This window comes from Caretta caretta, chromosome 19 (assembly GCF_965140235.1).
Source record: "Caretta caretta isolate rCarCar2 chromosome 19, rCarCar1.hap1, whole genome shotgun sequence".
Taxonomy (NCBI): Eukaryota; Metazoa; Chordata; order Testudines; family Cheloniidae; genus Caretta; species Caretta caretta.
In genome coordinates, this window is record NC_134224.1 from 19,165,174 (window position 1) to 19,191,504 (window position 26,331).

The 26,331-nt window shown below is 46.6% G+C and overlaps 1 protein-coding gene across 1 annotated transcript in view; it reads right to left on the bottom strand.

Moving 5' to 3' along the window:
• EYA3 (EYA transcriptional coactivator and phosphatase 3) overlaps nucleotides 1-26,331 on the bottom strand; it is a 138,912-nt gene that overhangs the window by 8,188 nt on the left and 104,393 nt on the right. Inside the window, 10 exon segments of the mRNA XM_048825899.2 lie at nucleotides 490-590; nucleotides 2,006-2,127; nucleotides 3,040-3,154; nucleotides 4,937-5,097; nucleotides 7,832-7,890; nucleotides 11,687-11,776; nucleotides 15,884-15,967; nucleotides 18,884-19,023; nucleotides 23,133-23,316; nucleotides 25,320-25,405. Coding sequence (XP_048681856.1) covers nucleotides 490-590; nucleotides 2,006-2,127; nucleotides 3,040-3,154; nucleotides 4,937-5,097; nucleotides 7,832-7,890; nucleotides 11,687-11,776; nucleotides 15,884-15,967; nucleotides 18,884-19,023; nucleotides 23,133-23,316; nucleotides 25,320-25,405 — 1,142 coding nt within the window.

The following is a 26,331-nucleotide window of genomic DNA, read 5'->3' on the forward strand; positions in this document are numbered from 1 at the left end:
ACACCATCTAGGCTCAGTCTCGCTGCCATGGCTGGTAAGAGGGAACTGAGGGAGGGTTGTTGCTGCCTGTCCTTTCTGCCCTGGCAGGGGCCAAAAGGAGACACAGGGCACATGCTCGGTCCTGCCAGGTACTGCAATTCAAAATAATCCAATCTCATGCATGTGAGACACATGCATACCTACAGTGGATCCTCACTGACGTACACAAGGGAGAACACTAGAGGAGCACAATGTGACAGAGTTTATGCTGGCAACGGCACCAGGAGATGAAGAGGCCAAGATGAACAGCTACACAGAGGCAAGAGGGGAAGAGCTGGGATGGAGTGCACGTCACAGGAGGATCGGGGAGGAGCTCCACACCACTGGGGAGCAGCCAGGGAAGAAGAGCCAAGCCCCAGGAGCAGAGTCTGTGGAAAAGAAGAGCAGTGCAAGCTCAGCCCCCCAGTTCGCACCAGCCCCACAACCTGAGCTGCAGTCCCAGACACTCACCTGTTTAGCTGCTATCTCTTCATCGCGCCCATCTCCGATCACCACATAAGTTACTTTCTTTCCAAATCGTGACACAATCCTCTCAAAACAGCTCTCTTTACCTGCCAAAACACACCCCAATGGTGAATGCTTGTGGGAGCAGCACTACTCACCCCAGCACAGGCCCACCCTGCCAGGCCAAGGACAGACTCTCATTTGGTTCCTTTCACAAGGCTACCATCTCCTCGGCAAGGACAGAACACCTGCTTTGGACTCTACTGGTACAAGCTGTTCCCTTTCACACGAGCAGCTGGAGAGAGCCAGGCAGCAGAGATTTCTCATTTACACAGTGCTCTTATTTCCATCCCAGGATAGAGAGAGGGTCATTTTCAAAGCACACAATACAAATGCTGGCTCCTTCTCTGATGCGGGAGCCCAAGTCCATGTCTTTTTCAAATCCAGTACTGGGCTGTCTAGAAGGATGAGCTCACAGCCACTGCATACTAGGGGAGTTGGGCACCAGGGAGAGATTTGTCTGTGCCTGCCACTCCCTTCCCAAGGACTGGCTGGAAACACTTTGCAACTACAGATCTAGCTCCAGTGACTAGATGGGCCAATGTGCCATATCCAGGCCATTTGAGGGGTGCAAGCCAAGGAGTTCCCCAGCAGGACTGTTAGCCAATTCAGACATCACACAGCAGCTACACCATTCCCGAGAGGGTGCAGTACAGCCCTGCCCCCCTCCACCCAACTGGCTCTGCTGTCCGGTGCTGAGGAGGGTAAAGTCATGGCCCTGCCCTCTCGCTCTGTCAGGCATCTAGCTCCCAGAGGCTTGCCAGCAGGGCCTGTGCTCTCCCTGGAATTCTGGCCAGCACCAGGGCCCTCCCTTCTCCTGCACATCCCAACACAGGGCCTGACCAAAACTGGGCCTTGAGAGGGACAGTGAGACTCTGCCAATTGAGCAACGCCTCTGTCAAGTCCCTTTAGCAATGGCTCTGTCTGCTGCAGGAGGCTGGGTCCCTGCACTGTATGCCAGGTGGCTGCGGACTCTCTATTTCCTAAAGAGATTTTACTGAAGAGGCTTAAATCTCAAATATCTACTGATAAGAATGTGTTAAAACAATTTGAATACTTCAGGAGCTGTACTGAAGCCATATTCTATGCTCTCTGTGAAGTGCCCGATGACAAGGATGAGGGCAGAAGCCCACAATTGGCAGTCTTGGGCAGTACTGTTCAAACTTAGCTGTGTTACTGGGGCCTCGTCTACATTAGGGTTTTTTGCACCAGGACAGCTACCCGAGTGCCAAACTGGCATGGATGTTCTGCACCTGTGTTAAGTGGGGTTTATCCCAGGATAAACTGTGAAGGTACAAACCATGCATTATGCCAGTGCAGTCCATCCACACTGGTGATGTAGCAACAGTGCTAAAATCCCTGACATAGTTGAGCTCTGGCTCTCCCTCTAGAGGTCCCAGCCAGCACTCTGAAACAGGCACCCCTGGCAACAACAAAGAGCTATTTGGAGTAATAACCGTACCTATTTTTGTAGCACTATAAATATTTTCAATGGGGAACACTTCTCCCAAGCCGTACAAGAGAACTTTGGCGAGAGCTGGCACCAGCTGCGTCGTCGTGATCAGGACATTCACACAATTTTTTCTAAAGGGTAAAAGAAGTAACAATGAAAAACACAGCCATGGCAGAGGGTGCAGGGGCTGGCTCTGGACAGCTGGCTTAGGCAACCATAGCAGGGGCCACATGCTTTGCTGGACACTGCTGTACTTTTCAAAGCAGATCGTAATTTAGCCTCTCTCTTTTTGCCTACTGAAAAAGTCTCCTCCTTGCTCTCCCCCTCATCCTTCTCTTACATTTAGCGCTTTTTGTACATCCCTCCTCTTCTTTAAACTGCATTCAGTGCCTTTAACAGTAGCTGGGCTCTGTCCATCACTATTGCTTTCTGTTCCAAGTCACTGACATGAGCACGCAAGTCAGTTTGAGTCGGAGCTAAGAACACAGCAATGTGCTGTCATGCAGAAGTCTGTCCCTCACTCCCCTGGGGTGAGGGAAGCAGCACCTTTGGCCACTGGGAAAGGAGCACTCAGTTTCAGTTCTGAGCACTTCCTTTGACTGATGCTTATGTAGACAGTAACAAACACCTGCCGAAGCCAGGCCCAGCCTACTTTAGCCAAACAGAGGGCTGCTGTATCTCAGGTCTCTGGGGGTGAAGAAACACAAAGTGGGAGGGAACAGAGAGAGCCCAGGGGATCCCCTCCAAAAATTATATCAAATGTTCTAAGGAATAGGCAGCTAGAGAAAGTTGTGCACGGGTACTACAAGCATTAGCTGCTTCGAGGGGCTGCTGATCACACAGCCTTTTGCTCTGCTTTTCGGCACAGGTGTGTCACTGTAACGCTGGGCAAGCAGCAGGGTGAGAGGATCACTATGCCCCTCCACAAGTTCTGCTGAGTTACTTCCTGTTCTGACAGAGGAATGGGCGCTGCAGCGGTGCCTGGGCAGCTGGTCACGGACAGTTACTGTTGGAGTGACATGTACTTGGCCCCAGTTCCATACCTGGATTGTATGAGAAGTAGGGATTTTAATGCAGTTCCCAGCCAGGAATCCGTTAACACTTCTATATCAGCTCGTAGTCTCTGCAAAGCTTCTCTCTTCTGTGGGCTGAGGAGGCCTACAGGAGGTGCAGACAAACAAAAAGCTCCTTAGAAAACCATATTTCCCCAAGTAGAGGTATTGTCCAGTGCAGAGAACTGCCCCATTCGGGCCTCAAGGTAGCAGCAGTGCTTTCTGGTCTGACTGGCTGGAAAAGGCATGTGAGGAGGGTTGTTTTCAAATCTGGCTATGAGATTAGGAAAACAACAGCTGGTAAATCAGTTTCCAGGCACACAGGTGACATGGTTGGGAAGTCAGGATTGTAACTGGTGTTTGAATTCTAAGGAGTGTGGGGAGAGGGAACAGGGCAGGGCATTTCATGATACTTTGACATGATTGCGTAGACTAGCCCTTAGAGTACTGACAGTATCATCGGTTCCGTTTTGTTCCATTCCAAAGTGCACTGAGTGAAGGGCAAGGAGCTAGGTAGGAACTCCTGGGTTCTATTCCCAGTCCTGACACAGACTTACTGTGTGGCCTTGGGCAAGTCTATAACCTCTCTGTATCTGAACTTCTCCACCTGTAAGAAAGGAAAAATGCTGACCAAACACCCTTGACACTGGGGTGGAGCACACTGAAGCAGTAAAGCACTATATTTATAGATTCATAGGGCCTGAAGGGACAATTCTGATCATCCCGTCTGACCTCCTCCATAGCACAGGCCAGAGAATTCCACCCAGTAAATCCTGAACCAAGCCCAGAATGTAGGTTTGAGAGCTAGAGTACAGATCTTTTAGAAAGAGACTTCCAATTTTAGTTAGAAGACTTAAATACAAGGGGTAGCAGGGCTGTCACCAGTACATTTGCACATTCCACTACTGCTCCTGGGTTAGTGTGGGCAATGCAGAGTTTTGGGGTTGTTAGGAGAACACTTTTTGTGGGAGGAGGGGAAGAGAAGAAACTGGATAAGGAATTCAAAGAACTTTGCCGACAGATTTTAAAAAAGGCGCATCAGACTGTGGGCCCAGCAGTCTGAAGAGTGCACACAGCACACATTTCAGGAAAACTCACGGAGGTTAAGGATGAATCCAGTGAACCTAGGGAGATGTAGGTAGCGTGAAAACGTGCAACATTTCACACCCCTCACCAGCTAACATTGTGCCAATTCACCTCAGTCCTGACCTCCAGCAACTCTAGTCCAGCCCCACACCAACACAAGCTAAACCTGGCCAATGCAAACAAGGCCTAACGCGCTACACTTCCAGTTGTGGGATTCTCCATCTCACTTCACAAACCAGTCTCATTCTGCACTCTGTACTGCTGAACAACCTTTTGAATGTCTCTCTTTTTCACACGGGAAACAAATCAAGGTTTGTGAAAATAAATGTTGTGAAGTGCAGAATGGTTTATTTCAAGTGATTTAAGGTGAGCAATATGCAGCTATTTGTACAAAAGCAGCAGCAATGGGACATTTTACATTTAATGGAAAGATTATAACCTGCTAAAGGCACTGGAAACTGATCAATGCAACCTACATAGCTAGCAAATTGCATCAGATTGCCTTTCAGTTCTGGCTAATGCATTTTCAACACATGAAAATGATGCAACATGTCACGGGGGAGTGGCCATGCCCCTGAAGCTAGGAAATGGAAAGAATGGATGGTCTGGGTTCTCCCAAAGGGTGGATCCCATATGCTGCCTTAGGGGGTGGCGGCTTTGCTAATGCCCAAGCACCAGGATGAGTAAAAATTACTGTATGTGGAACAGCTTCCAGCAAGAACCCCGCTTTGTGCATGGTGCTCAAACTTCACCTGTGGTCAAGGTTCCAGCACCTGTGCACACGCGCGTGGCCTGCACTCACCTCCAACATTGCTTTTGTGCTTGTCATAGATCTCTCGCACTTTGCGGTAGCGGAAAGCCAGTTTTCTCATCCAGTCCACTCCTCCCTGTGCCCCCACTGCGGAGCTGTGATTGGCATTGTTTCCTGAGCCACTGAAGCCATCCGTGGAGAAACTGTAGTTACTAGAGCAGAAAAACAAACCTGTTACACAAGCTGCAGCAGCAGGCTGGCTGACATCCTCCTAACTGGTGGTTTTCTAGTTTCACACTCTGCCCATGGCTGATCAAGCCTCTGGGACCACCAGTCCTTCCCCCCATTGCAGACAGGTCCTCTCTACATAACGGGCCTGTTCCTCAGCACCAGTGAAGATGGGGACTGTGTGTGCTCACTGGGCAATTTACCTCAATGCTCAACAGGTCTCACAACTGCACCTGAACCGCTGCATTCGAAGTGTGAGATTATTCCTCTTGCACTCCCTCAACTACAGAAACCGTCTTCTTCTCCCTTGGCTAACACCTCCCAGTTATATAGCATTATATATAGCAGAGCAGAGGGATAGCTCAGTGGTTTGAGCACTGGCCTGCTAAACCCAGGGTTGTGGGTTCAATCCTTGAGGGGGCCATTTCGGGATCTGGGGCAAAAATTGGGGATTGGCCCTGCTTTGAGCAGGGGGTTGGGCTAGATGATCTCCTGAGGTCCCTTCCAATCCTGATATTCTATGATTCCCCTTTAATCACCAGGCCTCAGTAATCAAATGTAATCACTCTCTTTTCATAGGTCTCACCCTTCTCAACCCTCCACTGGGGAGACAGGCAGCACTCCACGCAGCATCCCCAGCACAGTCTCAACCAGTCAAGAGGGGGCAGTACTATTACCCTCTTTGCTTTACCGGAAATGCCTCTCTACACACACACACTGGCACTTGTGTTTGCACCAAGGCTTTCTAAATAAGTCACTTTCCCTTTTTTCACTGCTGAGCTTGCCACATTTCTTTGAGACATTGGGGTTGTTGTTTTTTAAAGTGAAAAGTTCTAATAAAGTTGTTTAAATTCACAGACATGTATCTAGAACCTAAACTACATAAAAGCTATGTCTGAGAATCCCTCCTGGTTTAGGGCATCTCACTAACCTCACTTTGCACTTCAGATCATATTGTATTGAGATGCACAAGCCAGAGACTGCCTATAGTAGCCCATTAGCTACCTCCCTCATTTGGTGACTCCCCATTAAGACCTTGCTACCTCTCAGCCAATGTGTTCCAGTTTTCTTTGCAGCTGCTTTCTGACTTCCTTGCTTTCATTGGCTTCAATACAAAAAGGTTTCACTGAAATCTAGTTAAGTTACATTTACTGTGTTACCGGTCTCCCTCCGGCCAGCAGATTTGTCAACTGCAGTCTAGGTTTACTGAGTCCATGCTGCTTACTACACATAATTCTTTCTTCTAGGTATTTAGACAATTTTTTTCATTATTCAGTCCAAGATTGTCTGGTACTGTTTTACACTCAGACTAACGTGTCAGTAGGGTTCCAAGTCTCCCATTAAATAGACTGTCATTTCTACTGTCAGGTGATAGGGTACAATTTCCAAGGTAAGGACATGCCATTATAAATACCGTCAGTGGTATTCTCTAGCCTGTTTCATGACACTTCACACCTTGTTTGTTTTTTTGCACCGAGTCGATGCACTCACAGACATGACCACAACCATAGCCTGGTCTCTTTTTCTGAAGGCTTAATTTGGAAGCCAAAGTAGTTCAAATTATTCCTTTCAATGTGCTTTTCCCTGAACTTGTCAATACCGAAGTTCATCTGCCAGCATGTTGCTCAGTCACCTAGTTGTGTTAGGTTGCTCTGAAGTTCCTTGCAGTCTTCTGTGACCGTTTTAACTTAATTATATTGGTGTCACTTATTTAATGGTCCAACTGTAGTTACAGCTCAGACCGACTCCTGTGTGTTACGTGAGCCCAGATCACAAAAAGCCTCTCCTCTTGTGTGCTCTACAGCTAGCTACACCCAGAAGCCTTTGTGTAAGGAGTCAAGAGGCTGCTTTGCTAAACCCTATCCCAGCTGACCAGTTTCCATGTGAGTAGCTGAAATTTTAGCAATTTGTCTTTGGTTTCTCTCAGCACTGTGCACTTGCTCTCATTACCCTAAATTTGGGTAAACTGGGAGAGAGGGGGAAAACACTTTCTGAACCCTCTATGGCTGCTTCATCTCTTTGTGGACAGTTTCTTTGGCGTAAATTCAATCAAGACAATTTGCAAAGACCATCATGTATGGAGGGGCAGCAGCCAGCCCAAAACCGGACTGCAGAGTGGCCTGGCGAGAGGAGAGCTGCCTGTATGGGGGGAGATTCAGGCCTAGCAGGTGTGAAGGACACTCCCGCCAGGTAGAAGAAATGAGATGCCAGGCCCCCCCTCCCCCATCCCCCAAGGAGAAGCACAGATATCACCCAGACTGCTGCACCCATCTTGTCTCCTCAATACTGTCCTAATATTGCTTAACTGTGAATCAAGGTGTAGAGTTGGCCCAGGGAAAGCAGGAAGCTTAGATTAGGAGATGACCCCTCTATGATAAAATGTAAGAACCACCAACAAGGGAGTAAGCCTGTGCTGGCCAAAATGATCTAGAAGGTCTTTCTAGCTTGTATCAACCATTCACCCTAGGTCACAGCTGCACGGCATCATGTCAAAGACTCTGGCAGGACTTTCAGAGGGCAAGATCTCAGACTTGGAGCCTGCTCCTCAAGTTTACCCAGTTTCAACCACCAGATAGTACAACAGAGTACACAAGTGGTTATGTTGGATTGTTTGGCTAAGTAGCTTCCCCTTCCCTCACAGCTTTTCTTGTAGTAAATCTCTCATACAGAGAAGCACTAAACCAGTTGCTCACTCCACACACTTCTTGAATATACCACCTTAAGTCTTGTCCATTGTCATCTGATGCAACATCTTCTACATGCACCTGGTCACACTCCTGTTCAAGACAAAAGACCCACAGATTGCTGAAGCTGAGGAATGCACTGATAGAACAGAAATTGGCTGGTTGTATGTGTACAAATCTTAGATTACCCAACAGGATTAGCAAACTGGTTTAGATGAAAGATGAAATCTTCCATCCTGTCTCCCAAAACAAACCTTTTTGAGGTTCAAAGAACTTCAGTTATCTTTGCCTCTCACATTTAAGATTTCATTCCTCAGCACCTCTGCACTTGCAAGTTCTGGCCAAGACTGGAACTTGAAGTACCAGAAATGTCTGGGCAGAGTTTGCTTCCATGACATTTCAGCTCAGGTTTGCTACTCAAAGGTTGAGAACATTTGAACAAATAACTGGAAATTGTCGGAGTTTACCCTGACTGAACTTCTGATGCTCATTTAGAGTGACAAAGTGGGTGAGGTGGAACAAATGTGAGCCCCACGCAGCATGTCCACGCTGCTGTTAGAAACTCACGACTGGCCCATGCCAGCTGACTCAGGCTCATGGGATTCAGGCTGTGGTGCTGTTTAACTGCAGTGTAGACTTCTGGGCTTGGGCCAGAGCACAGGCTCTAGGATCCTGCGAGGTAGGAGGGTCCCAGAGCTTGGGCTGCAGCCTGAGCCTGGAAGTCTACACTGCAATTAAACTCCCCCACAGCACCAGCCCGAGCCAGCTGGCACAGGCCAGGTGCAGGTGTCTGGCTGCAGTGTGGACATACCCACAGAGCTCTTCTTCAGGGTCTGGGAGAGGTACTCCAGCATCATAGCTAAATGCAAGGTGGAACAGATTGTTTAGCATAAGTAGTTAGCACATATTGTAAGGGATAATTCAAGGTAGAGTGGCCCGTCACACCTCTGCAGTCACAGGACACAAAGAGGGGGTTAGTGGGTTACAGATTGTTATAAACAGCCATAAATCCAGCATCTTTGTTCCGTCCATGATTTTTACTGCCTAGCAGAGTTATGAATTTAAGCTCCAGAGGTGTTAATGTGCCACTCTTCCTTGAATGGTCCCTTAGAGTATGTACTACCTACTTATGCTAAAAAATCTGTTCAACCTTGAATTTAGCTGTGACAGTGGGAGTATCCTTCCCAGACCTGAAGAAGAGCTCTGTGTAAGCTTGAAAGCATGTCTCTCTCACCAACAGAAGTTGGTCCAATAAAAGACATTACCTCTCCCACCTTGTCTCTCTGATATCCTGGGCTGTATCAACATCTGCAGCTATACTGCATGAAGCTCATCTGTGACTTTCACCTTGGCTACCAAATCCACACTGTATTTTACAGTATCTTTGTGCAATGTTGAAACATCATCTGATCAATGATTATCCAAATCCAAATTAATTTCATCCCAATAAACCAGCCATGGAGACATGCCATCAACCTGTAATGTAGTGGCGATATTGCAAACAGCGCAGTGCTCAGTAGAGCAAAGAGCCTGTGCAGAATCATATCCCTAAATGCCCTTTTTCTTGAAAATTTTTCCCTTGCTGCTACCACTGGAGGTGATGGTAAGACCACGAGTATCAAAAAGTTCACTGGCCACTGTTGGCATTTTAACTACCTTGTGTAGACCTGAGCAGGCGAGGTCATGGGGCAGTTAAAACTACAGCTCAGTGCAATTTTTGGGGCAAATAGTAAATTGGCCAATAAATGCATTTTTCGGGGCACCAAACCCATTCGCAAATTTGGGTTGAATTTGGCAAACAGTTTCAGCCAAAAAAAAGCAACCCCAAACATGAAAACAAATTTTGAAAATGTCAAAATACATTGATTTGACATTATTTCAAATGAAATGTTGGTTCGAATTGACGTTCAAAACCTTTGATTGAGCCAAATGAAATTTTTTCATTTTTTTTGTTTCGTCAAGTAAAACAGAGAAAATTCAGTTTTGGTTTGAAACTAACCTTTTTATTTTGTGTTTATGATGTTTCTCTTCGGACACCAAAAAAACTAGTCAGTCATTGGCTCGGTCTAATTAAAACACTGGTGGCTGCTTGCAGCCCAGTCTAAACTACTGATCCCAACATCGCTCCCACATTTGAGCTGAACCAGTCGTAGCAAACATGAGGAATTGGAGGAAAGAGCCTAGTAGAGTCACCACCAGGAACCAGGGGAAATGCTGAATGTAGTGCAGGATACAAACCTAAGTGCAGAGTTCTCGTTGTTGTTGATGGGAATTGGGACCCACGGACCCCTTGGTGCCAACTGGCAGAGGGCACAGGGAGTGCAGGGTTTTACAGGGATCCCCTGGATCAGAGATCTGTACAATAGTTCACCAGAGGGTGGGATGTGAGATCTCTGCCAAGAGCCAGTAGTCCACTATGATTCCTAATAATCATAGTGAAATGTGTGTACAGATAATATTTAAGGCATTATGTATCTATGCTAAAAATTATGTTCTCAAAGTCTTGAAGTTAAGGAAAGTCACCAGGATGTGAGAGAGCTGGGACATGCTACTTTCAGGCAGGAGGTAACAGATAGATATCTCCCTGTCTGGCCATTTGAGTATTGTAGGTGAGTTGCTGATTGTTTTTAAGATACGTTTTTTCTGTAATACTTTTGTTCTGAATAAATAATACTTTGCTTTATGAAGGTTGGCTAGTCAATTGCCTCAGAGACGGTAGAGCTGCAGGTGCTGATCTACATCCAGACCTGCTGGGACAACCACAGTGAACTACAGGAGAAATTGCAGCTGAAATCCCCAGTCTAGAGGGAAAGACTCACAGGACTCTGCCCTGAGAAATGTCTCAGACCTTTAGCCATCAGCTAAGTGGGATGCCAGCAAAGAGGCTACAAAAGGGTCAGAAGTGCAGTAACGTCAGAAACTGTGACAGGTGGCAATAGGGAGATTATAGTCAATTCAAAATCCTCACTTCAATGTCTTTAATTAGCCCAAAGTGCATTTCCTACAGTAGTAACATCACAGAACATGTTTACACTTGTATCAAATTCATGTTAATGCAGCCAAGGTTAAGCAATCTCTTATAAATGTCAAGGCAAAATCATTTATGTAGCTCTTTCTACCTTGGAACACTGAGTTGTTCCAAGAGAGGCTGTATTTTGGGCTTTACCATCTCAGACCATCCAGACTGAACTGTGCGGAGACCTGACAAGCATTATGAGCTGGAATGGTGACATAACTTGATTGCTTTCTTTGTAAAGCTCAAAGCCAAACAGGGCCAGTAGGAAATTAACAAAAAAATTACATTTTTGAAAACACTAATGAAAATTTTTGGCAGTTTTTCTAATATTTGCATTTTTAAAAGCAATTGTGGAGTACACCGAGATGCTCACACATGTAATAGCTCCTGGTTCCTGATCTAAACCCAGCAGCTATAGTGTTACCTTTTAAAAACAGAACTGTGTACTCAGGGGCAATGTAGACGAGTGTTTACAGTAAGGGACTAAATGTCAGTAAGATCAGATTTCTATTCCCAACCATTTATTTGCAGAATCTGAAGTACTTCCATACCTCCTTGGGTAAGCCATATTTATTATATATAATATTCTAATTTAAAATGAATTATTATGATTGGCTGGGCGAAGCGAGGCCTTACACACCTCAACAGCATTTCTGTATTTGTCAATTAGAGCAGGCTGATTGACTGAGTGCATTCCATTTTGTATGATCTTGGCTCACACACCAGCTTTGTTCCTGTACAGCTTTAGTTCTGGTAGATGCTATTAGATTTTCATATTAAGTTCTGCTTCACACTTGTGTTTGTCATTAGAAATAGTACTCTCATCCAGAAGTTTCTGATGTTTAGGTTCCTGAACAAACAACTGGCACATACCTCTAAGTCATTGAAAAATAAGTGCGTGTCGGCCACTTCGAAAATCATCTCCTCCATTGTCAGACCTGAGCCAATCACTAGAGTTGGGTCCTGGAAAACAGGACAGAGAAAGAAAATTTTGCCCTGGTTCTGTACTAAGTAGAAATAAACCTCTTGCCAAAGAAGTTTCACAGGATTCCCACTGGATCCTAAGGCTAGAATGTGCTAGCATGGGTTTTGGGGTTTTTTTTCATACCATTCAATTGTATGGATTGTAATATCCCTAAAATATTGTGGGCACTTGAAGAAAAGCCAGATTCTAGTAAAGTATCAAAGCAAAACAAATCAAACTCCAGTGCTGTGCAGTTTGGACAGATACACTTCCAGCAGCACAACAGAAAAATTATTTGTGATTGTTTAGTATGTTTCAGAGAGGCTCTATTTACCTTCACTCTATATTGGAAACACACTGATTCATACTAATGACAGGGACATGTTTTGTTAGTTACAATAAAGTGACCACACAATAAAAAAAGCAAGCTTAATGTGCTTTATATTTTGAAAATTATATAGCAGCTGTAATACTGACGTATTTTTAAAATGTAAAACAAAACACAGTTATTTTTAGTTTACATTTAAGCACTTAAAATATTCGACAAATGAAACCTCCAAATGATGAAAGTCATTATATGATCTCAGTGCAAAGGGGCTGAAATTACAGAGTGCATGATCCTTAACTTCTGCCAACATCTGCACTTCAAAAATACATCAATTCATAGCCTTGTACTTAATTAAAATGAATGTGTTTGCAGTCTCTATCTCCTAGCTCTGTAGGTACTTGATCCAGTATTCTCTTCTTTGAAGTGGTTACCCCTTTGTTCAAATAAAAGGGGAGGTCACTTACCTGTAACTGGAGGTTCTTCAAGATGCGAGGTCCCTATTGTGTATTCCCCTGAGGGTTACGTGCATGTGCCCAGAGCCAGAGCTTTTCAAAATAGTGTTCGTCAGTCTGTGCTCGTGCCTTTGCATTGCCTCGTGGTTTTGCCTGAGGCGACAAAGGGTAGGGTGGACCAACTGCATCTCAAGTTCCTTCTCTACCGCAGAGGGGAAAGAGGGTGGGATTGGAATACAGACAGGAACCATGCATCTCAAAGAACATCCACTTACAGGTACGTAACCTCCACTACTATTACTTCTTCTTGTGACGGTCGTTACTGCATTCCACTGAGGGTGATGAACAAGCAGTTCCTATATAGGAGGAGGGTGCGAGGAAGATGACAGAGAACCGGGGAACGGAGGACTACTGCATTGAATGAGGTGTCCATTGCAGAATCGTGCAGTAAAGCATAATGAGAAGAAAAGGTGTGTTCCAAACTCCATGTGGCCGCCTTACGTATGTCTGCAAGGGGCACATTGTGGAGTATGGAGGTAGTTGATGCTTGCACACTATGGAATGGGCCCATATCCCAGCTGGTGGGGACCGTTCCGATAACTGATAGCAGAGCGTAACACATCCTGAGACCCACTTTGAGATTCTCTGGGTGGAGATGGTCTGGCCTTTAATTGTCTCCACTATGGCAACTAATAGTCTAGGAGACTTCCAGAAGGGCTTCGTTCTCTGTAGGTAAGAGGCCAGGGTCCTATGGACATTGAGGGAGTGAAGCTGCCATTCCTCATTTGAAGTGTGTGGTTTGGGAAGGAAGGTTGGCAAATGGTATAGGTTGACTGAAGTGGACGCAGGAAACCACTTTTGGTAGAAATTTAGGATGCAAGCGCAGCAAAACTATATCCTTATGAAAAGTGGTGAAAGAGGGGTTACCATCATGGCTCCCAGTTTGCCAACTCTTCTTGCAGAGGTGATCGCCACCAGGCAAGTGACCTTCATAGAAAGAAGAGAAAGTGGCGGACCATAGGTAGCATACGAATCCTCAGACTCAGAGGAACGGGGATGGGAGGGGGGGATGGAATGGGGAATGTTGTAGGAACATGACCAGAAGGAGGCAGATCTGATGTAGGAGAGGGGGTCCTCTTAGCAGGCGAATGGACCCAGGGGTGAAAGTAAGTTAGAGGACTTACCGGTACACCAGAGTCCTGAGCAGGGGGCGTGGCCTCAACTGGAAGAGGTGTGGACTTAAATCCCCGGGCCCTTTAAAACTTGATTTAAAGGGCCAGGGCTCCAGCTGCAGTAGTGGCGGCTGGGAGCCCGCGGCCCTTTAAATCACCCCCGAGTTACCAGCTGCAGAGGCAGCTGGGAGCCCCGGGGCTCAGGGGTGATTTAAAGGGCCCAGAGCTCCAGCTGCTACCGCAGCGGAGCCCTGGGCCCTTTAAATCACTGAGGAGCCCTAGGGGCTCCCGGCTGCCACCGCTACCCTAGGGCTCTGGGCTCTGGCAGAGCTTTAAAGGGCCTGGGGCTCCGCTGTGGTAGCAGCTGCCGGAGCCCCGAGGCCTTTAAATCCCCGCCTGAGCCCTGCTGCCCGAGCCCCGGGGTAGGGGTGGGGGGGCTCTGGCAGGGATTTAAAGGGCCCCAGGGCTCCAGCCGCCGCTACCGCCCTGGCCCTTTAAATCCCCTCTGGAGCCCCACCACCACTACCCCAGGGCTTCGGCAGCAGGGCTCCAGCGGGGATTTAAAGGGCCAGGGCAGTAGCGGTGGCTGGAGCTCCGGGGCTCTTAAATCCCTGCCAGAGCCCCCCCACCCCTACCCCAGGGCTCGGGCAGCAGGGCTCAGGCGGGGATTTAAAGGACTTTGGGTCTCCAGCCGGCGCTACCGCCCCGGCCCTTTAAATCCCCTCTGGAGCCCCACCGCCGCTACCCCAGGGCTCTGGCAGGGATTTAAAGGGCCCCGGGAGGGTATCGGTGGCTGGAGCTCCAGGGCCCTTTAAATCCCCACCTGAGCCCTGCTGCCCGAGCCCCGGGGTAGCGGCGGCGGGGCTCTGGTGGGGATTTAAAGGGCCCCGGGGGGGTAGGGGGTAGCAGCGGCTCGAGCCCCGGGGCCCTTTAAATCCCCGCCACAGCCCTACCGCTGCTACCCCAGGGCTTTAAATTGCCCTCTCGGAAAGTCGGTCCTGGTACGGCGCACTGGCTCTTACCGGTACACAGTACCGGGGCGTACCGGCTTACTTTCACCGCTGAATGGACCAGAACATGCAGAGACCTTATCCATTCTAGGGCACACAGTTTGCGAGGCCCAAGAGCACATCCATTTCTCCCTGGCTTCAACGGCACCTGGTCCATGGACGGAAGCAGGGCCATAAGGTGAAAGGGGGGTTACCATCATGGCTCCTAGTTTGCCAGCTCTTCTTGCAGAGGTGATTGCCACCAGGCAAGTGACCTTCATAGAAAGAAGAGAAAGTGGCGGACCATAGGTAGCATACGAATCCTCAGACTCAGAGGAACATGGGGGTGGTTGGGGGGGGAGGTGGTGGTGGTGGATGGAATGGGGAATGTTGTAGGAACATGACCAGAAGGAGGCAGATCTGATGTAGTAGAGGGGGTCCTCTTAGCAGGCGAATGGACCAGAACATGCGGAAACCTTATCCATTCTAGGGCACACAGTTTGTGAAGCCCAAGAGCACATCCAATTCTCCCTGGCTTCAACGGCACCTGGTCCACGGACGGAAGCAGGGCCGTAAGGGGGCCTGCCTCAGTATGGACAATTCACGCTGTACCAGCAAAGCCATTGCAGGAGGAAATGCCTGGTTCAGGAACCGGGACTGGTGGATCTGGCGAACGATGCAACTTCTTGTCACTCTTGTGGGCTCCACCATGGCTGGAACTCATGGCAGTGTAGTCTTTTTCTTGGATCTGGAGGAAGACTTACTGCCATGCTTACGTGCATGCTTTCGTGTTTCATGGCCAGGCCCCAGCATGGGGTTCATAGTGCTGGTACAGGTGGAACCGGACTGGGACTCTGCAGCAGGAGGTGCACTCCTGGATTGCTCAGGCCGATGTACGGGGGCAAGGGAGGGTCCCCCAGCCAGGATCCGACTGCGGTCCCATGGCAACCTCCATGAGGTGCTTCTTAGGGCACAGAGAAGTCTGGCCTTCCTGGGTGCGGGCAGGGAAGGAGAGGCATGCACATAACCCTCAGTGGAATAACAACAGGACCATCACTCCGAGAAGAAGCAGTATGCATTTTCTACTTCTTTCACCTACAATTAATGTATACTTATTGATAACATTTATGATCTTACCTCTGAGAAAGAGGTAAGACAATATTACCTTTCCATATTTCTGGGCGTACGACCCTGTGAGAAGGGAATGGAAAATGATGATGGTCTCATCCAAGTCCCATAGAAAGACTCGCTGGGAAAGGAATTACAAAAGGAGGTTAATCTTGGAATATTCCAAGTGCCATGCTGCAGCAAACAGCAAAATCATAGAAATGTAGGGCTGGAAAGGACCTCGAGAAGTCATCAAGTCCAACCCCCTGCACTGAGGCAGGACCAAGTAAACCAAGACCATCCCTGACAGGTGTTTGTCTGATTTGTTCTTAAAAACCTCCAATGACAGGGATTCCACAACCTCCCTTGGAAGCCTGTTCCAGAGCTTAACTACCCTTATAGTTAAAAAGTTTTCCCTAATATCTAACCTAAATCCCCCTTGCTGCAGATTAAGCCCATTACTTCTTGTTCTACCTCCACTGGACATAGAGAATAATTGGTCCTCATCCTTATTACACCAGCTCTTAACATATTTGAAGACTTATCAGTTCTCCCTCAGTCTTCTTCTCTCAAGACTAAACATGTCCAGATTTTCCTCACGGTCAGCTTTTTCATCATTTTTATTGCTCTCCTCTTGGACTCTCTTCAATTTATCCACATCTTCCTTAAAGTGTGGCACCCAGAACTGGACACAGCACTCCAGCTGAGGCCTCACCTGTACCAAGTAGAGCGGGACAATTACTTCCTGTGTCCGATGATATGTCTACACGTAAAAAGCCACATGGCGCAGCTGAGCTGCTGTAGCGCTTCTGTGTGGACACACACTACAGCGAAGTAGTTAATCTACCTCCCTGAGAGGCAGTAGCAAGGTTGATGAAAGAATTCTTCTGTTGACCTAGCAGTGTTTACGCCAGGGATTAGGTTGACATAGCTTCATCTCTCAGGGGTGTGGATTTTTCACACCCCTGAAAGTAGCAGCTATGCAGAGGTATGTTTGTAGCGTAGACCAGCCCTGACATATAACACTTTTTTTAATAGTCCCTAGCATAATACCAACTGCCCCACATTGTTGACTCATATTCAATTTATGATCCACTAAAACTCCTAGATCCTTTTTAGCAGTTATTCCCCATTTTGAGCTGTGCATTTGATTTTTGCTTTCTTACTTTGCACTTAATTTCACCTTGTTGATTTCAGACCAGTTCTGAAATATTGTATTGAATTCTAACCCTGTCCTTTAAAGTGCTTGGAACCCCTCCCAACTTGGCATTGTCAGCAAATTTTATACGCATACTCTCCATTATCCAAGTCATTAATGAAATATTGAACAGTACCACACCCAGGACTGATCCCCGCGGGACCTCACTTGAAACACCCTACCCGTCTTACAGTGAACCACTGATACATACTCTGACTAGTTTCAGAGTAACAGCCGTGTTAGTCTGTATTCGCAAAAAGAAAAGGAGTACTTGTGGCACCTTAGAGACTAACCAATTTATTTGAGCATGAGCTTTCGTGAGCTACAGCTCACTTCATCGGATGCATACCGTGGAAACTGCAGCAGACTTTATATATACACAGAGAATATGAAACAATACCTCCTCCCAGCCCACTGTCCTGCTGGTAATAGCTTATCTAAAGTGATCATCAGGTTGGGCCATTTCCAGCACAAATCCAGGTTTTCTCACCCTCCACCCCCCCACACAAATTCACTCTCCTGCTGGTGATAGCCTATCCCCTTGTTTTTTCCTACCTCCCCCCCCCCCCAGATGTTCTGGTTTAACTTGGATTTAAACTTGGAGAGTGGTCAGTTTGGATGAGCTATTACCAGCAGGAGAGTGAGTTTGTGTGTGTGGTTTTTGGGAGGGGGGTGAGGGGGTGAGAGAACCTGGATTTGTGCAGGAAATGGCCCAACTTGATTATCATGCACATTGTGTAAAGAGTTGTCACTTTGGATGGGCTAGCACCAGCAGGAGAGTGAATTTGTGTGGGGGGGTGGAGGGTGAGAAAACCTGGATTTGTGCTGGAAATGGCCCAACCTGATGATCACTTTAGATAAGCTATCACCAGCAGGACAGTGGGGTGGGAGGAGGTATTGTTTCATATTCTCTGTGTGTATATAAAGTCTGCTGCAGTTTCCACGGTATGCATCCGATGAAGTGAGCTGTAGCTCACGAAAGCTCATGCTCAAATAAATTGGTTAGTCTCTAAGGTGCCACAAGTACTCCTTTTCTTTATACTCTGACTAGTCTTTCAATCATTTGGGCACCCACCTTATAGGAATTTCATCGTGACTACATTTTCTGAGTTTGCTTATGAGAATGTCATGTGGGACTGTGTCAAAAGCTTTACTAAAAATCAAGATATATCTATTGTTTCCTCCTTAATCACGAGACCAGTAACCCTAACAAAGAGAGAAATTAGGCTGGACTGGCATAATTGTTCTTGAAAAATCCATGCTGGCCATTCCTCATAACCTTATTATCCTCTAGGTGCTTACAAAAGGATTGCTTAATAATTTGTTCCAATATTCCAATGTGTACCAAAGTTAGTCTGACTGGTCTATAATTCACCACATCCTCTTTGCTTCCCTTTTTAAAGTTAGGTACTAAGGTTTGCCCTTCTCCAGTCCTCTGGGACCTCACCTGTCCTCCAGGAGTTCTCAAAGATAATTGAAACAGTTCCAAGATTCACAAAAAGAAAAGGAGTACTTGTGGCACCTTACAGACTAACCAATTTATTCCAAGATTGCTTCAGCTAGTTCCTTAGGTACCTTAGGATGAAGTTCATCAGGCCATGCCTGCTGTGTCACCCACTTTGTGGTTAGGTGGAGTGTCCCCTATAGGAATGGCCCACTGCTCTTTTATCAAGCTCCATCAACAGTGTGTCTTAGTTTTGTGCCTCTGGTTAGAGAGACGCATTTCTGGATTTCCAGTGTTCCTCCCGTTTTTTACCCAATTATCCCAGCCCCTTTCCCCCGCCAGAAAGGGGAAGCGAGACACGCTGGCCTGACTGCTCTTCCAAAGTGACTATTCAGGAAACCAGACTGTTCACTTACTTCCAGTTCACTGTCCTGAGGGGAGGAGGTATCTGCTTTCCTCTTGCCCCTGTTTTTCCCAGCCATGTTTTTCCTAGTCTGCTCATCTAACTCTTTACTGGCTGTTGCTCTTGGCAAAGATGGACTTGTGGATGGATCTCCTAGAAGAAACACACAACACTGTTCCCATCTCATGATCATACAAAACGAGCACCCAGTCCCAACACATCTCTCCTCCTGACAGCTCTTGGCCATATACTAGAGTCAGAAAACAGGAGATGTTATTGCACCTCATTGAGGCACCAGGAGTTGAACACTACATAGAGCAAATGCAAAGTTTCTCTGTCCAGTCATGTCAATACACACCCATCTCCCCAGTCAATTCAGTAGTAAGCCATGATGGGGGTGAAGTCAGACGGTACGTCTACACTGCGGGCCCAGGTCAGGTGTCTCAGGCTTGTGGGGCTTGAGCTATGGGGCTAAAAACTGAATGTAGACACTTGGGCTGGAGCCCAGGCTCTGAGACCTCACAAGGAGAGGGCCTCAGAGCCTGGGCTCCAGTCTGAAAGTCAACACTGCAATTTTTACCCCCACAGCCCAAGCCCTGCAAGCCTGAGCCAATTGCCCTGGACTCTGAGACTCTGTGCTGTAAGTTTTTTATCACAGTGTAGACATACCCAGGAATGAATGCTGTAGGGTGGGTACCAGGTACAAGATCAATGACAGAGTTCCTCCAGCCACTTAAGAATTGTACAAAGAACACAACCCCTCCTCTGCCTTGCTGCTATTAGAGCTACTTCAATTTAAGTTTCATTTTAAAAATTGTAACTCAATATTTTTAGAAGGTTCCTGCAAGAAAGAGTTCTCTCGGAAAGATTCTGACCCATTTTAGAGTACACTTATTATTAAGTTAGTTCATTTAACATCTCGTTTCCCCCAGGTTCCCGGGCTAGTTGGGTGCCTTTCCTAACTGCCCGTCCCCCAGAACCCAGCTGCCACTCAGCAGCGGTTAGTACTTTGTACTACTTTCGATGCAGTGTGAAATAGGAGAGACTCAACAGGGAGTATTAAACCACCACTGTTTAATTAACTGTTGCTGGAGGGCCAACAGACCTTGCTGAAAAGGCAGCAGGTCTAACAGGTGAGGAGCAATGGCAAGCATTAATTTCCCTCTTTAAGGTATTTTAAGCTACTGAACTCGGAGCCCTAAATCTAAAATCAGATTTTTTTAAGCAGCAGCTAGTTAAACTCAGCCCCACAATTTCTCAGCCTTTGCCAAGCAGCCTAGCCAGGCTCTGGCCTAACGCTCCTCCCACAGTGGCACTTCCAAAGGGAAGCCACCACTGCCCTCTCAATCCTTCTGTGAGCGGCTCAGGAAGCAACAGATCCATCTCTACCCCTGTAAGAGAGGGACGTGGGCTTTTTGGTGATGAGGTCCCAGTCATGCACTATTGTGAGTTGAATCATGACATGACATCAGCAGAAAAGGTCATCCAGCCAACAGGAAAACAGCTTTGGACCAACAGTTAAACCCTTCTCAGTTACATTTTCTGCTTCTTTTAACTGACAAAAGCCTGCGGATAATTAACGGGACGCACAAAGACATTTATATATGAAATGCTTTCTGGAATTTCCCTTTTCCTGGTTTCTACCTTAGATCAGTGAGGAAATTGCACCCAATAATTCCAGCATGAAGGCCAATGAGTTGTAGTTAAATTAAGGCATTTCTTTTAGAAGGACATCTGATCTTGATTTAAAGATTCCAAATGATGGAGAATTTACTACATTGCTTGGCAATCTGTTTCAATGGTTAATTACACTCACTATTAAAAAGAAATGTACATCTTAGTTCCAGTTTGAACTTTGCTGACCAACCCCCCTGCCACTGGATCTTGTTATGCCTTTCAATGTTAGATTAAAGAGCCTGCTACAATCAGAAATCTTGTCCCTGTAAATATTTATAGACAAGTGACAAGATGAACAGGTTGAGCTCCTTCACTCACTAACTGCAAGGCAGGTTTTCTAGGCCTTGAATCATTCTTACAGCTTTTCTCTGTTTTTAAAACATCCTTCCCCTCTTGGTGCCTCATTTTCCCAGCTCTACAATGTGGGTTTTGAAAAGTGCTTTCACATCCTCTGACAGGGCTGCCAATTTCGGTTGGACATATTCCTGAAGGTTTCATCAAATGACAATCTTTAATTAAAGATTGATCTTTAATTCCTGGAGATTCCAGGACAATCTTATCCCTCTGATGAGAGGATTTCTACATATGAAATCTCTGTGTGTGACTATGACACATACTAGGGGATAGGACACTTCATAGCTCATGAAGGCTGAGTCCATTACACCCACCAGGGGCTCACTGTATCCCTCCATCAGCTCCCTGTGGGCCACCCTCCCACCCCCCCTCTACTTTAAGGACTCCCAGCAACTCTCCCACACACCCCTCACGCCAGGGGCTCTGTGTGCCCCCATTTCCTCCTCCCTCTATACCAGGGTCCCCCATTAACCCCCAAGTCAGGGGCTGTGTGCACACCCTCCCCCTTCTACCCCACGTCAGCGGCTGTGTGCGCCACCATTTCTTCCTCCCTCCATTCCAGGATCCCCCATTCTGTCTCTTATGTCAGTAGTTTTGCCCTGTGTGTACCCCCATTTTCCTTCATACCAGGGTCCCCCTCCCAGCTGGGGTCCCCCAATCCCAAGGTGTTCACACCCCCCTTACTCCCATACCAATGTCCCCTATTCTTTTCCCCACTGGGATTTTCTGCTATCCCCTTCTTCCCCTCATATCAGGGGCGCTGTGTGTGCCCCCATTCTTCTCATCCCCAACCATGGCTCTGTATGACCCCCCACCTTTCCTCATCATTATTGTTTCTCTTCTTTATGTCTGGGAGCAAAGTCATTCAGGGTGTTAACACATTACACTCTATTGGGAGGGTGGGCAGAGATTAGATGTGGGGTACTGTTATGCTGGAAGATGCTCATCGGTATAATCTGCCAGTTCTTTGATCTACAGACAACTGCACAGGTGCATGAAGCTGTGGCTGTGCTAAACACACGGTAGGGGCTCCATGTATCCCCCATTTTCCCCTTCCCCCCAGCACAACAGGGCACACACTAATACCTAGAACATTTGCTGAAATTTGGAATTAATTGGACAGGGCATTCAGAAGTTATCCCGTGACAGACAGACAGACAAATGCCATCAAATTGAGCATAAGGCCTCAAGCTCAGTCAATAAAAATAAGTGCAAAGTGAGTGTTTCTTTTTTCCTCAGGATCCCTCCTCACAACCTTCCCAGACCCTAGCTTTCACCAGCTCATCCTACCATAGCCAAGGGAAGTGGTCATCATGGGGAAGCTGGGTCTATCAGAGTTAGAGAGAGGCAAAACATCTGCTAATTTAGAAATGAAAATGTCAGCTCCCCTTCCCCTGCAGAGCCTGGTTTAACTTTCATTTCCCTTCACTGAAGGGCCTTAGAAGCAACTGATGGGAACACTCTGGGTATCGCTAAGAGCTAGAGGAACTGTCTGACACTTGGTCCACTGGGAAAGGAGTCTCTACTTAGCGCATGTTGGTTTCCCCTCACTGGAAGAAGAAAGTTGCTTCAGAAGCACTGGGAAACAAATGGATGTCACCATGGGGGGAAAAAGGCAACAAGCAGAGCTGCCTTCATCAGTGCCAGTTAATATGACAAAGGGGATTGGAGGAAGGAAAGGGAAGAATTTCATGTGGAATGCTGGGAAATAACTTGTTCTCATGCAGGTGACTTTCAGAGCTAAGGAATCCCAAAGTGCTTTGCACAACAGTGAGTTAGATGCCCGCAGTGCAGTGACACAGCTGCACTAGCCCATACATGAGAGCGGGAATGTTGGCCATCACCCCAAAGTTATCTTTAACTTTTATTTGAAGTGTTCCAAGGGATCTTTAATACCCACCTGACAGCAGCCACCAGAGACAGGCAGAAAGTTCTTTAGTTTAACGCAGATGGCACCTATAACCATATGACCTCCACAGTCTTCCGCATCATACTGAAGGGTGTGTAGTGGGAGAATAGGTTGCAGAATGGGTCAGAAAACCAGATATTTTAGGCCCAAAGGAGAAACAAAATGGCAAACATCCTTCTTTGAAAATGGATGGAGTGTGCTCTGCACACATCAACACACGATGCCCCTCGTTACACTTCTGAATTTCACTCCCCCAGGCCTGCCAGCATGCTGTATAACCGAGGGGGTCTGAAATCCACCCTACTAAAGCTGCAGCACTTACCAGAGAAAAGTCTCTGCTCCGTCCGCGTAGGCACCATGGCATTTGCTTTTTCAATTGGATATGTGGTGGTTGCTAATGTGGGACTCTCCATGCTGCTGTCTGCTGGTGCTATAACCCCGAAGCCAGAACTCGGATAGCATGGCTGGTACTGGCTTTGGCCGAGAATTGTGTAGGTAGGGTATTCCTATTCAAAGAAAGGATCAAATAAGGTAGGAAAAGGCTGTTCCTCAGAAAACACTGAAAACCAAATGGGCTGCTGGCCTAGAATGCCTTTGGGACGGAGACGCACAAGCAAAAGCTCAGGCTCTCCCCCTTTTTGGCCCCCAGCACCATGAGAGCTCTACGGCAGAAAGAACTGGTCCCCAAAGGGGAAGGAGCAAGTAGGCAGACAGGATCACCCACTCCAGACTTATGGAGGGAGAAGAAACGGTGCTGCCTGCTAATGAATGGCTTTTAAATTCCAGCTATATCAGAAGGGTTCTCTCTCTCTGCTCACCATCTTGTCAGACTCTTTGGATGCATCACCTTCCCCTTTCCTTGCTGAGGGAGACTGAGAAGGGTTTAAAAAGCTGTGTGACTATATTCTTCGCTGTAGAAGCTACACTTGAAAATTAGGTTGTCAATTAACTACATTGATCAGGGCTGTAAAAAATCCACACCCCTGAGCAAAGTCGTTCAGCTGACCTAAGTCACTGTGTAGACAGAAGAATTCTTCCATCGACCTAGCTACTCCCACTTGGGGAGGTGGATTCCCTACATTACCAGAAGACCTCCTCTCAGTGGTGCAGGTAGCATCTACGCTGAAGCGCTCAAGTGGCATAGCTGTGCTGTTGTAGCGTTATAAGTGTAGACAAGCCATAAGCTAATCATAGTTATGCTACTTACACTTCTGTAATGCCTGCCACACAGGGATTTCAAATTAGAGGATTGGGCCAAAAGAAATCTGATGAGGTTCAACAAGGACAAGTGCAGAGTCCTGAACTTAGAATGGAAGAATCCCATGCACTGCTACAGACCAGGGACCGAATGGCTAGGCAGCAGTTCTGCAGAAAAGGACCTAGGGGTTAGAGTGGACAAGAAGCTGAATATGAGTCATCAATGTGCCCTTGTTGCCAAGAAGGCTAAAGGCATTTTGGGCAGTATAAGTAGGAGCATTGCCAGCAGATCGAGGGACGTGATCATTCCCCTCTACTCGGCACTGGTGAGGCCTCATCTGGAGTACTGCGTCCAATTTTGGGCCCAACACTACAAGAAGGATGTGGAAAAATTGGAAAGAGTCCAGCAGAGGGCAACAAAAATGATTAGGGGACTGGAACACATGACTTATGAGGAGAGGCTGAGGGAACTGGGATTGTTTAATCTGCGGAAGAGAAGAATGAGCGGGATTTGATAGCTGCTTTCAACTACCTGAAAGGGGGTTCCAAAGAGGATGGCTCTAGACTGTTCTCAGTGGTAACAGATGACAGAACAGGGAATAATGGTCACAAGTTGCAGTGGGGGAGGCTTAAGTTGGATAGTAGGAAAAACTTTTTCACAAGGAGGGTGGTGAAGTTCTGGAATGGGTTATCTAGGGAGGTGGTGGAATCTCTTTCCTTTGAGGTTTTTAAGGTCAGGTTTCACAAAGCCCTGGCTGGGATGATTTAGTTGGGGATAATTTAGCTTTGAGCAGGGGGTTGGACTAGAGGACCTCCTGAGGTCCCTCCCAACCCTGATATTCTATGATTTGATCTCCAAGTGCTTTATGGTTACTGACCCTCACTTCTCTTTAAATTGACAGGGTGGGAAACTGAGGTACAGAGAAGTGAAGTGACTTGCTCAAGGTCCCAAAGGAAATCTGTGGTGGTCAGGAGAAGAAGAATAGCTCTACTGACTCCCAGTCCTGTACTTTAACCACAAAACTAATTCTCCACACACAGTGAACTTGCTCTCTGTAAATCCAGTGCCCAAACAACAGAATTTTGAATTTACTTCATGCCCCAACTAGTCCCCATTGGCAAGAAAATGCTGCAGTGAACAAGGTCTGGGGACCATTTAAGGTGGGTTACAAATATTTAGCCTTAAAATACTCAGGAACTCTCAAGAAAATGAATAAATAGTTACACTCCAACTACTATGATGTCAGAATATTTGAAAACAAAAGCTACACCAGATGTGCCCAAGAGAAGAAAAGCTAGCAAGATGTTTTACCTGGTGTGAGATGCTGGCTACCGCTGGTGTTGAAATATTGACAACAGTCGAGGACGTGGAGACTGGGCTAGCACTGGTAGTTGATGCTGTAAAAAGGTAAATAAATCGTATTGTTAATACATTTTAATAATGTAAAAGGGAGAAGACCTATTGTAACCGTGAAGCTGTCACATTTCTAGCCCCAACTACACTCTAACTAACAGCTTCAACAGGGTTTGCCAGGACAATAGGGACGGAGCGTAATGTTTTAAAACTATGTTTTTATAATTCGCTATAGAACACTTTTCAAAAGGCCTTGCCTCCTCCATTCCTGTCACATAAATAGTTCAAATTAGGTTAACTTGACATGTTTTTCTATTAATTTTTATTTCAAATTTTGGGACAACAAAGACCAGAACACAAGATGTATTTGTCTGTATTTGTTACAACAGATAAAAACAAATATATCTATACTAACAGTAAGAGATCTGAATAGCATTTAAATTAGCTCTGATAACATTTTTATCCAACATTGTGGATGAGACCTTAAAATATTTGATCCTACTGAATTCAACAACTTCAGGAAATATTAAAACCCATTTAAGTCATTACATATAAAGCTACTTCATACTGAGAAACTGTTGGTATTTAACGTTTGAAATCCATGTTAAATTATAAGTATTTTCTGGAAGAGGTCCCTTGAGATCACTGTTGACTGCAGCTCTGTGAGACAGACCATGCACTCACAGACACAGATTTACTAGTACGAATATTTTGAGGTGCTTAAGATTCTTAAGTTTTTCCCACAGCAACCAGTGTCCATAGAAGGGTTGCATTTTCAGACAATTTTAGTTCAACTGAATCCCTGGAGTCCCTCTGTGCCTCCCTTTGGGGACAGATGTAAATTAGCAGCACTTATGGTTTTCAAGTAGTAGAATAGTCAGATTAGACTGCGGCCTGCTTTGGGTCTCAGGAGGCCGAAACACAAAATGACAAGCCCAGTGAAATCCAAGTGTACACATTAGGTGCAATC